Genomic DNA, 12,508 nt, shown 5'->3' on the forward strand with positions numbered 1-12,508 from the left:
ACAGGGGTATGAACAGAAGGTTTTTGTGACGGGGGCATGAACAGAGCCTGACATGCATGTTATTAGGGCTATGTTATTAAAGGGTCATGACTGTGCTGTCAGTTACCTATACATGCTATTCACATTGTCAGGTTCAATGTTCTGGTTCAATGATCCAGAGGGATACCAAAGAAAGCAGGCTAGATGTATTAACCACAATGGGTGTTGCAGCTTCAAGACAAGATACAACGTCACAAGCACATATATCTATAACCTCCGACTAGGCCCCCTTTCCCAAACAGACCCCTCCCCAATCTCTGTGTCTAGGATGAACAATCAATCTCTGTCTAGGATGAACAATCAATCTCTGTGTCTAGGATGAACAATCAATCTCTGTGTCTAGGATGAACAATCAATCTCTGTGTCTAGGATGAACAATCAATCTCTGTGTCTAGGATGAACAATCAATCTCTGTGTCTAGGATGAACAATCAATCTCTGTGGTGTAGACCCAATCAAAAGTGGGTCTACACCACATTTGGAGGGACAAAATGCTGATGTTCACATGGTCCTTCCTCAGGACCAGCTGTCTGCTGACATGTATAACTTCTCCTCCAAGGAGGGAGACTACGCCCGCTACTATGTTATTGTGAGTATTCTTCATCCTGACTATCATAACATCATAATTTCCTTCAGATCACATTTTACCCACATTAGCTCATCAATTGAAATGTTACATTAACAGTAGGGTAGTATTGGATTGAATAACTTTCTTGCCCTCAGGGAATTTAAGGTGTGGCATTTGGAATAAATTGAATATGTGATACATAAATGTGTGTGATGCCATGTGAATGTGTGTGATGCCATGTGAATGTGTGTGATGCCATGTGCATGTGTGTGATGCCATGTGTGTGATGCCATGTGTGTGATGCCATGTGCATGTGTGTGATGCCATGTGCATGTGTGTGATGCCATGTGCATGTGTGTGATGCCATGTGCATGTGTGTGATGCCATGTGAATGTGTGTGATGTCATGTGAATGTGTGTGATGCCATGTGCATGTGTGTGATGCCATGTGAATGTGTGTGATGCCATGTGAATGTGTGTGATGTCATGTGAATGTGTGTGATGCCATGTGAATGAGTGTGATGTCATGTGATTGTGTATCAGTTGGTAGAGGCCCAGGCTGACTACCACAGGAGGTCTCTGGCTGCTCTGGAAGGAGTCCTGCCGACCATACAGGCACAGAACGGTACAGGAAACCTTAATGAATCAAAACCTGTCAACACTTTTCTTGATAAAATACAAAACATTAATGTTCTTCACCTGCAAGAATAAATTCAGCTGAATGTTGATTCAAAATGCTTTCTCACTTCATGTAGTGAATGTTCTGACTGCATCACCTTGGTCAGATATGTTTTACCTCTAACCAGTAGTCTCTTTCATTTCAAAGCCAGTATTCACAAAGCACAGCCAACTTTTCATGTCATGATAAGTAGGATACCGAGTCTGATAAAGGTTTGTTATAAAAAGAGAAAATCTCAAGTGACATAACTGCGTCGGTTTGTTAAGTCTTGGCTCTTCATTGCCTTAGCAGTAAAACAAAGCTCTACTAATGAGCAGTTTTTCTCTGACTTAATGAAATAGGAATTAGATAGAATCAGGTTAAATTAGATTTGAGTGAAAATGACTCTACTGTCTTAAAACCATCTACAGTCACATCTGGGCCCGTATCCCCCTGTCCGTATAAAGCTGATTCATTATGAACTGAAAGGCTAAACTGATCCTAGATCAGCAGTCCTACTTTGAGCGCTTTTTGAATAGAGGCCCTGGTCTCACTCTGGAACAGATCAATTAATGACATGTGCTAAGATGCAGTTGGTTAATCTGTTAGTCGTGCTCTAAAATGACAGGAATAACCTAGCAGTCAGAACAGAATCTTTGTTTCCTCACATACTGTTCATGATAATGAAACTGACCTACGCTGGCGGCCATGTTGTGCCCTGTGTACAGACTCATGGATGGAGAAGCCTGCGTACGGCACGGCTCTGGAAGAGCACCTGAAGAGGAGTAACCGTGAGATCGCCCTGCCCTTAGAGGCCTGTGTCATGATGCTGCTGGAGACTGGCATGAAGGAGGAGGTAACCATCACCATGACGATGATGATGATGATGATGATGAAAAGAATGGACTAGCGCAGGGATCATCAACTAGATTTTTTTCTTGAGTGGATGATCCGGGGGCCAGAATATAATTACAAATCATTTGTAGATGGCAAATTGACCACAAGAAGCCCATACAGATATAATATTGGACTAAAACATAATCATTTCAAACCTTGCTTTCATTTGTATATGATCAATTGCAGTATATCTCTCCATTATGTGTGGGAATACTTTGGAACAGATTTCCAAAATGAAAAGCTGATTTGCTGGTGTTTTTACAGTTTTTCATGTCCAACAAAAAACTTGGGGGGACAATTCAAATCATTTGGACCGCGGGCCGCCAGTTGGGTAACCCTGGGCTAGCGTTTTTATAGTGCTTCTCACTAGGTCTCAATGCACTGCTAGTTATTGAGGGTAAGTCACCCTATCCATATCTAATGTGTAGCAAACTACCCACTCCTTTATGATCAAAACCAACATGTTACAGACAGAAGACCTAGGCATTTGCCATTTCACACACATGCTGAGTAAGAGCCTACGGTCTGGTACTGATGACATCTGTGGTCTGGTTCTTTGGTTGGTTAACCAGCCTCGTGCCTTGGAGGGAAGTTTTCAACTGTAACGCTTTCGTTTCTTTTCTTTTTATACAGACAGTCAGAACTGTTGTTGCAAATATCTTTCACTCAACCTCAAAGACTCGTATCTCTAGATGTGATATGATGGTATCTATTTTCTCCCTCCTTCCTTGTCTCAGTCATACCCAAACCAGACGGCCTTCTCTAATATTAGAACAGAAAGTAGACATCCATTTCCCCCTCAAAGAGCTTCTCAATTCAATGCAAATTGGCATTTTTCCTCATTTATATTTGTATCTAACCGTGGTTAGTTTGTTGAACCAGTTCTAATTTGCTATGAAGAAAAAAACATTTAGAAACTTTAAGACTTTAAAACTGTATCTCTTCTCAGGGTCTGTTCCGAATCGCTGCTGGGGCCTCCAAACTAAAGAAGCTGAAGGCAGCTCTGGACTGTTCCACCTCCCAGTTAGAGGAGTTTTACTCCGACCCCCATGCTGTAGCTGGTATGACCCATTTCCCTTACATAACTCATTAAAGTTGTTTTTGTTCCCCTTTACTCTCAATAGTCTATGCAGGGGTTGAGTTTGGGGGTGTAGAGTGGAAGACAATACAAACTGCAATCTTTGGATTTGAGACCGTATTCAGTCCAGTGGGAATGGTGTATATTTCAGTTGAAAATGATCATATATCCTGCTATGCCCTCTGACGAACCATCAAACAGGCAAAGCTCCTACACAGGCTAAGATTGAATCGTACTACACCAGCTCCGATGCTGGTCTTATGTGGCAGGGCTTGCAAACTATTACAGACTACAAAGGAAGCACAGCCGCTAGCTGCCCAATGACACGAGCCACCCAGACGAGCAAAATCACTTCTATTCTCGCTTCGAGGCAAGCAATACTGAGGCATGCATGAGAGCATCAGCTGTTCCAGATAACTGTGTGATCACGCTCTCCGTAGCCGACGTGAGGAAGACCTTTAAACAGGTCAACATTCACAAGGCCGCGGGGCCAGACGGATTACCAGGACATGTGCTCCGGGCATGTGCTGACCAACTGTCAGGTGTCTTCACTGACATTTTCAACATGTCCCTGATTGAGTCTATAATACCAACATGTTTCAAGCAGACCACCATAGTTCCTATGCCCAAGGCAACCTGCCTAAATGACTACAGATCCGTAGCACTCAAGTCCGTAACCATGAAGTGCTTTGAAAGGCTGGTAATGGCTCACATCAACACCATTATCCCAGAAACCCTAGACCCACTCCAATTTGCATACTGCCCAAACAGATCCACAGATGATGCAATCTCTATTGCACTCCACACTGCCCTTTCCCACCTGGACAAAAGGAACACCTACGTGAGAATGCTATTCATTGACTACAGCTCAGGATTCAACACCATAGTACCCTCAAAGCTCATCACTAAGCTAAGGATCCTGGGACTTACTGACGGGCCGCCCCCAGGTGGTGAGGGAAGGTAGCAACACAACTGCCACACTGATCCTCATCACTGGAGTCCCTCAGGGGTGCGTGCTCAGTCCCCTCCTGTACTCCCTGTTCACCCACGACTGCGTGGCCAGGTACGACTCCAACACCATCATTAAGTTTGCAGACGACACAACAGTGGTAGGCCTGATCACCGACAATGACGACACAGCCTATAGGATGGAGGTTAGAGACCTGGCCGGGTGGTGCCAGAATAACAACCTATCCCTCAACGTAACCAAGACTAAGGAGATGATTGTGGACAACAGGAAGAAAAGGACCGAGCACGCCCCCATTCTCATCGACGGGGCTGTAATGGAGCAGGTTGAGAGCTTCAAGTTCCTTGGTGTCCACATCACCAACAAACTAGAGTTGTCCAAGCACACCAAGACAGTCGTAAAGAGGGCACGACAAAGCCTATTCCCCCTCAGGAAACTAAAAAGATTTGGCATGGGTCCTCAGATCCTCAAAAGGTTCTACAGCTGTAACATCGAGAGCATCCTGACTGGTTGCATCGCTGCCTGGTACGGCAACTGCTCGGCCTCCGACCACAAGGCACTACAGAAGGTAGTGCGTACGGCCCAGTACATCACTGGGGCCAAGCTTCCTGCTATCCAGGACCTCTATACCAGGCGGTGTCAGAGGAAGGCCCTAAAAATTGTCAAAGACCCCACCCCAATCATAGACTGTCCTCTCTACTACCGCATGGCAAGCGGTACCGGAGTTCCAAGTCTAGGACAAAAAGGCTTCTCAACAGTTTTTACCCCCAAGCCATAAGACTCCTGAACAGGTAATCAAATGGCTACCCGGACTATTTGCATTGTGTGTGTGTCCCAACCCCTCTTTACACTGCTGCTACTCTGCTTATCATATATGCATAGTCACTTTAACCATACATACATGTACGTACTACCTCAATTAGCCCGACTAACCAGTGCCTGTATATAGCCTCGTTACTGTTATTATTCACTGTCTTTTACTGTTGTTTTTATTTCCTTATCTATTTTTCACTTAATACTTATTTTTTACTTAAAAATTGCACTGTTGGTTAGGGCCTGTAAGTAAGCATTTCACTGTAAGGTCTACACCGGTTGTATTTGGCGCACGTGACAAATAAACTTTGATTTGATTTTAGGGGGACAATCCCACTACTTCCAAAAGCACAATTGAACCCCATTCAGTTCATGTACTGTAATGCACCATATTTGTGGTTGTGTTGTCTGTGTCTCTGTCCAGGAGCTCTGAAGTCCTACCTCAGAGAGCTGCCTGAACCCCTAATGACCTTCGCACTGTATGATGAGTGGACACAAGCCTCCAAGTAAGAATACTACATATCCACCTGTGTTCACAATGATTCACTGTCCACAAATACACTGGACAATATACTCATCACACTCTGCAGTGAAACACTTTTCAAGACCATGCTCATATTCACTAGGCACAAAACAGAAGAAAACAGACCGAAACGTGGATTTGGCAAATAAGAAGGGAAAAAAATCCGTTTTTCCATTGCAAAGCGTTTTGCTATGGTGTGCCCTAATGAATACGACCCAAACCCAACAAGTGTTTATTATAGAGACTGTGAAACATTGTACCATCTTATTTGGGTATGTAATGTGGTGTTGTACAGTGTGTCTGACCCAGACAGGAGGCTTCAGGCTTTGTGGGTGGCATGTGACGGTTTGCCAAAGAACCACAAGGCCAACTTCAGGTGAGTGTCAATGCTGGAGACATTTAATCGTCCACCACTCGAATTATATGCTCCCAAAAGTGATTTATTTATGAGATGCACACAAGGTCTATGGTTCAATCCCCCATTGGGATTTTGTTTTTAGGTATCTGGTAAAGTTCCTAGCCAAGCTGGCCCAGGACAGTGAGGTGAATAAGATGACTCCCAGTAACATCGCCATAGTGCTGGGACCCAACCTGCTCTGGTCCAAGACTGAGGGGTGAGCAATACACTGTGGAGGATATACAACATCCATCGCAGGCATCAAAAAGAAAGGACCAAGGCACTCTTCATATAATTCATAACAATTCCTTTATTTGTATGGCATGTTCAGTGGAAACAAAGATAACACATTTATAATCTTTGTTCCCAAATGTCTTGGTCCTCCTTTCTTTTTGATGACCCATTTACCCCTTTTACCAAAGAGCACCTTCTGTCTACAAAAAACGACCATTGTGTACCTTAGCAGTGCTTCCCTGTCTTCTTATTTCTACAAATCCATCCCTTGCATTTGAGTTAAACAGTTAGCATTGGTAGTGTTGTACAGTACATATATCAGTAGTTAATTTCCTAACAACAGATTTAGCTTGATGTTTCATTGATCTTGATCTCTCTCTCCCCCTCTGTCCTCAGGACTCTGGCAGAGATGGCTGCTGCTACCTCGGTCCATGTGGTGGCCATCATAGAACCCATCATCCAGCACGCTGACTGGTTCTTCCCAGATGGTAAGAGACCTCTACTTCAACCTGGGAGGGATTGTGTTACAGGAAGTCTTTATCTAAGTGACTATGTTACTCCTAAGTTACTCCTCACGCGACATAGAACAGGAAATGCCCGTTGTCTTGTTTGCTGACCTCTCTGTGTTTTCATTTCTCACCAGACGTGGACTTTAACGTGTCGGGCATGTTCGTGGCCATGACCCCTGAACCTGACCCAGGCCCTTTCGAGAGGCGACGCCCCGGAAGCCTGGTGGAAGGGGACACTCCCCGCAAAGACAGGTACCTGTCCTACCCCCGTAGCAGCCCCTGTCCCAGCCCAGGTCTCAGCATCTATCCCCGGACACTAACCAGGCAGGAGTCCAGGGGGGCAGCGGCTGTCTCAGCCCTCTATGTAGTGGCTGACGAGTCCATCACAGTCAAAGAAACACCCGCTGGGGAGCAGGAACAGCCAATGCCACTGCCTTCTTAATAAAGTCCAAGCTATACCCTAGGAGACAGTTTGTGAATCCAGAATCCCAGTTTGTGAAAGTCCATTCCAATTGTGTTTGTGTGTGTTTTAACACTACAGATATGTAAGATGATTGTAGAAAGAAACCAATAAAATGTGTGTTTTAACCGAGGCCAGTGGTGAACGTGATGAATTGGCACACTTTCTCACTAAGAATTGTTCTTAAATTTAACACATTGTTTCAGGAGATATAAGGATTAACCCTCACTTGTCTTGAATTGAATCACCCTTTTATCAAGCTGTGTCACCATTTTGAAATACGAAACTATGTTTAACACTTTGAACCTCTTATATGCCACCTCTATTAAAGCCTAGGTTTTAGGTTACTGGTTGTGTGTTTCGTCACTCTATTCTGTTGTCATGCTGTAAGAAATGGCAGGAGCTCAAAGTTCACTAGTTCAAAGGTCACTTGAACTAGAATCATGTGATCTCTGCTTCAGTAAAGGCCTTTGGTTAATACCTCATTCTTCTCTCTCTCTCTCTCTCTCTCTCTCTCTCTCTCTCTCTCTCTCTCTGGAGTGGTCTCTCTTTTAACTGTCTTTCTGTATCAGTCCCTGTCTCTGTATCTTTGTCTCTGTCTGCCTCTGTCTCTCTCCTCTCTGTCTCTCTGTGTCTGTCTCTCGCTGTCTCTGTCTCTCTCCTCTCTGTCTCGCTCCTCTCTGATGTTGTAATCGGTGTGTCTTCACCCCTCACTCTCTCCCCTCTCCCCCCCTGTATAGCCCCGCTCCTAACAAACTGGGTGACCACACCCCTACCCCCACCCCACGTAGAGCTGCCACTCTAAATAGAAAACAGCACCATCATGCCTCTTCGCCCGCCTTCCAGACCCCTCTACCACCGCCAGAGGCTGGAGGAGTCCCCCAGACCCAGCCTGTGGCAGAGCCCCAGACCCAGGAGCAAACTCTGTGTGGGAGTACGGAGGCTGGCCAGCCTGGCCTGGCTGGGGGGGATGGTGGTGGTGGTGGTGGGGGTCAAGGTCAGGGTCAGGGTGGGGCACCAGAGGTCCAGGTGGCCACAGGGCAGCAGCCTCTGCCTCTTACCCAGCACAGCACTGAGGAGAGCAGGTAAGGAGGAAGCAGAAACTGAGTCCCTCCCCTCCCGTCACCAATCAGCCAAACAGAAACCAGAAGGTTGCGCGCCGCCCTGCTGTCGATCCTGATTGATCAACCTACAGCTACTCACTCTGTCATTGACCGTTATGTGTTTGGTTGTCCCATATTGTTCCCTTTATGTTCTATGCAGGCTGATACTGTGTGTTGTAATCACACCCAATGAAATCAAGTATGCTGTAAATCAAACCGATGTCTCAAATCCAATGATTTAGCTGTTTGTTGAAAGGCCTCTCCTAGTGATCCAGGGAGCAGCTTTGTGATTGGAGCTTGTCTATTGTCCTATCCCTTCCCAGACAGGGTGCTTGTCCTGCTCCCTCAAGTGTCTGCCTTCCTACCAGCCTTCCTAAATATTTGTCTGTCCGGATCGTTCATGTGGCTGTCTGTTGGTCAGCCCTCCCCCCAAGCATGCATACCTATCTGCCTGTCTGCTTTGCCGTTTCATGTAGTTGTCTAATGTTTGCTTTGTGATCATCCCAAACTCTTGACTCACAGCCCCATGGTTTACCATGCTGGTATCATCCCAGGCAGGCTTGGTACTCCTGCTCTGGTTATCCTCAATGCATGTGCAACTGTAATTAGTTTCCTTGAATGAACTTCCCGTGTTTCCTGTAGTGTTTTTGCATCTGTTTTGGGTCAGTTGGAAACACACTGTGATTTGAGAGACATAATTGTCTTTAATCTTTCCATGTTATGATTTGACTCATGTAACTGGCTAATTGTCACTGTAATTGTTCTTATACATGATTGCCAATGAAGTGACTAACCCTGACCTGTGATGCAGTTTTGCATGTCATCACTTTGATTGAGACCTGGCTTGTACACTGACAGGTGACAGTGGGTTTGTCCTCTATCTCCACAGCCCTGGCCATGACCCCACTTCCACTCCCCCTCCCCTGAGAAACGGGGGCTCCCAGCTCACCGTGGGTACGCCCCACTCCCAGGCAGGATGCAGGGGTCCCAGCCCCCACATTGGGCGCAGAGGTGAGAGAACACACTCTGAGTACCCAACCACACCTCTCTACACCCTCAGGTAGTTTCCACTTAAGAGACTGACACAACATACTTCAAATAGTATATCCCATTTAGCAGACACTTTCATCCACAATGACTTACAGTCATGCATACATGGGTGGTGCTGGGAATCGAACCAACTATCCTGGCGTTGCAAGCACCATTTTCTACCAACTGAGCTACAGAGGACCACAATAGTGTCAATCAAATCAGACAGAAAGCTCAGACCTTTTTAACTCACGTACTTATCAGTGCTTTGATCAGTGTGATTTCATAGTTTAAATACATATTACATTTACATTTTAGTCATTTAGCAGACGCTCTTATCCAGAGCGACTTACAAATTGGTGCATTCACCTATAATATCCAGTGGAACAACCACTTTACAATAGTGCATCTAAATCTTTTAAGGATTACCTTATCCTATCCCAGGTATTCCTTGAAGAGGTGGGGTTTCAGGTGTCTCCAGGTGTCTCTACATGGGTTTATTGTCTTCCCCAGGTACTAAGAAGCAAGCCCCTGCCCCACCCAAACAGGCCAACCCCTTTGTAGCTAATGTCTCCAGCCTTGGCCACAGTCCCGCGTCTAACAACCCCTACCCCCTCATCGCTCCACGACGCCACTCTGGTAAAGAAACCCCCATCCACGCCCCCAGCCACCCGCCCCCACAGCCCCCACAAGCCCCCCAGTCTCAGGGGGAGTCAGACCCCTCTCCGCCCCACACCCCCACACCCCCTAGCACCCCGCCTCACGATGGTCCAACCTCCACCCCCTTCACCCCTCTATCCTCCTTCCACTCTGGCTCCCTCCCTCGCCCCACCAGGCCGGCTCCTAAGCCACGCTCCCGACCTACAGTTCCCCCGCCGCGTCAGCCGCCCACCAATGATGACAGCAACGGGACCTGCGGCTCCGCCTCCAAGGTCATCACCGGTAAAGTTACAGTCCATCCTTTCCCAATCCAAACTACTCATGACTATAACGGATATTAAACTGTCATGACACAAACTTACTTGCTCATTGGCCAGTATACCTTACAACAGAGGACACGATCCAGCTCTCAATATGTGCTGTGTGAGTCATAGGTAATAGAGTCATAGCCCTTATCCTATCAGAGATATGATACATCATGTGATAAAAAAGGAAACATACTCTGGTGAGAAAGGACATTTCTAGAAGGTATGACACACAGTCTAAAATGCACCCAGAGAAAGGAAGGACAGAGGGATGACTAAAAGAAGGATATAGTTTCAGTGTATTATTCACCAATCGGCTCCTTCATTAGCTTCACATAATAATCAGAGCTGGAAACGAAACTCAACAGAGGAGTTTGTGGGTGGGAGTGGCAGTTTTCCTGGTAGGAACTCTCAAGGTTCCATGCAGAGCAGGAGGCTCCCTGGCTGACTCAGACACGGTATTGCAGTAGCACATACTGATGTATTGTTGGCCCTATTTCCACACACACACACACACTTCCTGCACTAATGGAAATGTCCTTGTTTGCCAAACGTTCCATTATATGCTCAGAGTCCAAATCAGAAAAAAACTTTGCTATTCAACAATGTAGCCAGGAATTTGTCTCGGTGTACGAGACTGTCTCTGGGCCTGTGCTAACAGCATTCATTTACTTTCAAATCATTTAAAATATTACATGACATTTCATAGCACTTTTCACTACACATTAAGTGTGTGCCCTCAGGCCACTAATATTATATTATACTGCATGTTATCTATGCATTCTTTCTTTAGTCTGGAAGGACATTTTGAGAATCTTTTTTTCAAGCTCTGGCTAAGTCTGTTTCAGACATAGTTATACAAAAAGCACTACGTAAAAAGTGTATGCACAAATGTATTAGATATTAAACAGTGACACAAAGCAAACACAACAGGAAGTCTTCCGACTGTATTAACACAGTTAACTGTCCAACTGCCAATGAAATCATATGCTGCTGACAATGCTAGCTAATCGAGCATTGTGTGATTTCATCAGGACTCTCACAGAGAGAGAAATGTAACAATGAAAGGTGTTTGTTCACTTGGATTCTGGTCTCACTGCCTTTAGTATTGCCTCACGCACACCTTACACTGTAATTGTGGTGATTTAATTTAAAATGCATGATGGGTAAATATTGGAATATTGCAGATGTGTGAGCTGCCGCCCTGCCTGTGAGCTGAGATTGAGAGGCAGGTAATGGTAAGGATATGATTGGCTGACGCTCTGAGTTGCAGCCCTTTGCTTCTCCGTGTGTGTGCGTACGTGCTCGTGTGTTTGTCTGCATGTGTGTGCGTGTCTGCCTGCATATGTGCTTGTGTGCATGGTTGAGCCCAATGCATGATGATTGATTCCCACCCCGTTGTGCTGTGGTTGAAGGCTACTTACACCTACCCTTGTTAACTAACCACTCGTAACACCCCTGGGATAGTCCAAGAGATGGTCCAGTCGGTACTCTACTTCCTATTTCTTATCTGTCAAATAAAAGAAGGCCTGGACATTAAGTTTAGAATGAATCTGCATAAAAGAAAAGAGTTGTGGGATATTTGAACGTTCATGTCCAGACCATTCTAAATGACTGGATTTAGCTTCATTTCTTTGAAGCACTCTAGAACCTAGGTGATGCACTTCTAGCATTTCAGAGTAACACACCAACAATACTCTCTAAGCCACTCTGTTATTGAAATCACATTTCCCACATCGGAAAATGTACGAAAGTGGCATTCAACTTCCCTGTCATAGTCAAATGTATTTCCTTTTTTATTATATATATATATATATATATATATATATATATATAATAATAATAATAATATCGTGGTGACACCACCACCACACGACACCTCCACCACATGACACCACCACCACATTTTTTACAATATGACAAATCCTGTATTTTCTCCAGTATGCAGAGTTTGTGTGCTTTCCTTAGGTTTGAGGTGTCTGATGTGGATATGTCTGTTCTGTTCTGTAGAGCTTCTTGTTGCAGACTGATAGTGGTGTACTACAGGGGTAAGGTCAATTGCATCAATTCAGAAAGTGAACTGAAATCGAAAAATCCCAATTGAAAACAATAAATGGCACTTCTCAATTCTTGAACTGGAATTTTAATGTATCTCCTGAATTGGTTAATAAATAGCACTTCTCAATTCTTGAACTGGAATTTTCATTTATCCCCTGAATTGGTTAATAAATAGCACTTCTCAATTCTTAAACTGGAATTTTCATTTATCC

The 12,508-nt window shown here is 45.0% G+C and overlaps 1 protein-coding gene across 6 annotated transcripts in view; it reads left to right on the forward strand.

Moving 5' to 3' along the window:
- LOC106606690 (rho GTPase-activating protein 17) overlaps window positions 1-12,508 on the forward strand; it is a 59,560-nt gene that overhangs the window by 44,710 nt on the left and 2,342 nt on the right. The window contains exons 8-20 of one of the 6 annotated variants that reach the window (XM_045715529.1): window positions 559-627; window positions 1,149-1,230; window positions 1,992-2,119; window positions 3,110-3,221; window positions 5,443-5,524; window positions 5,837-5,917; window positions 6,042-6,155; window positions 6,569-6,660; window positions 6,816-6,933; window positions 7,882-8,226; window positions 9,134-9,255; window positions 9,787-10,215; window positions 11,426-11,476. In XM_045715529.1, coding sequence (XP_045571485.1) covers window positions 559-627; window positions 1,149-1,230; window positions 1,992-2,119; window positions 3,110-3,221; window positions 5,443-5,524; window positions 5,837-5,917; window positions 6,042-6,155; window positions 6,569-6,660; window positions 6,816-6,933; window positions 7,882-8,226; window positions 9,134-9,255; window positions 9,787-10,215; window positions 11,426-11,433 — 1,782 coding nt within the window. In that variant the 3' untranslated portion in view covers window positions 11,434-11,476. Of the gene's footprint in view, window positions 1-558; window positions 628-1,148; window positions 1,231-1,991; window positions 2,120-3,109; window positions 3,222-5,442; window positions 5,525-5,836; window positions 5,918-6,041; window positions 6,156-6,568; window positions 6,661-6,815; window positions 6,934-7,713; window positions 7,850-7,881; window positions 8,227-9,133; window positions 9,256-9,786; window positions 10,216-11,425; window positions 11,477-12,248; window positions 12,287-12,508 lie in introns of those variants that run through there. The other 5 variants (XM_045715528.1, XM_045715530.1, XM_045715527.1 and 2 more) reach the window with 5 other exon arrangements.

Source organism: Salmo salar, chromosome ssa03, assembly GCF_905237065.1.
Source record: "Salmo salar chromosome ssa03, Ssal_v3.1, whole genome shotgun sequence".
Taxonomy (NCBI): Eukaryota; Metazoa; Chordata; class Actinopteri; order Salmoniformes; family Salmonidae; genus Salmo; species Salmo salar.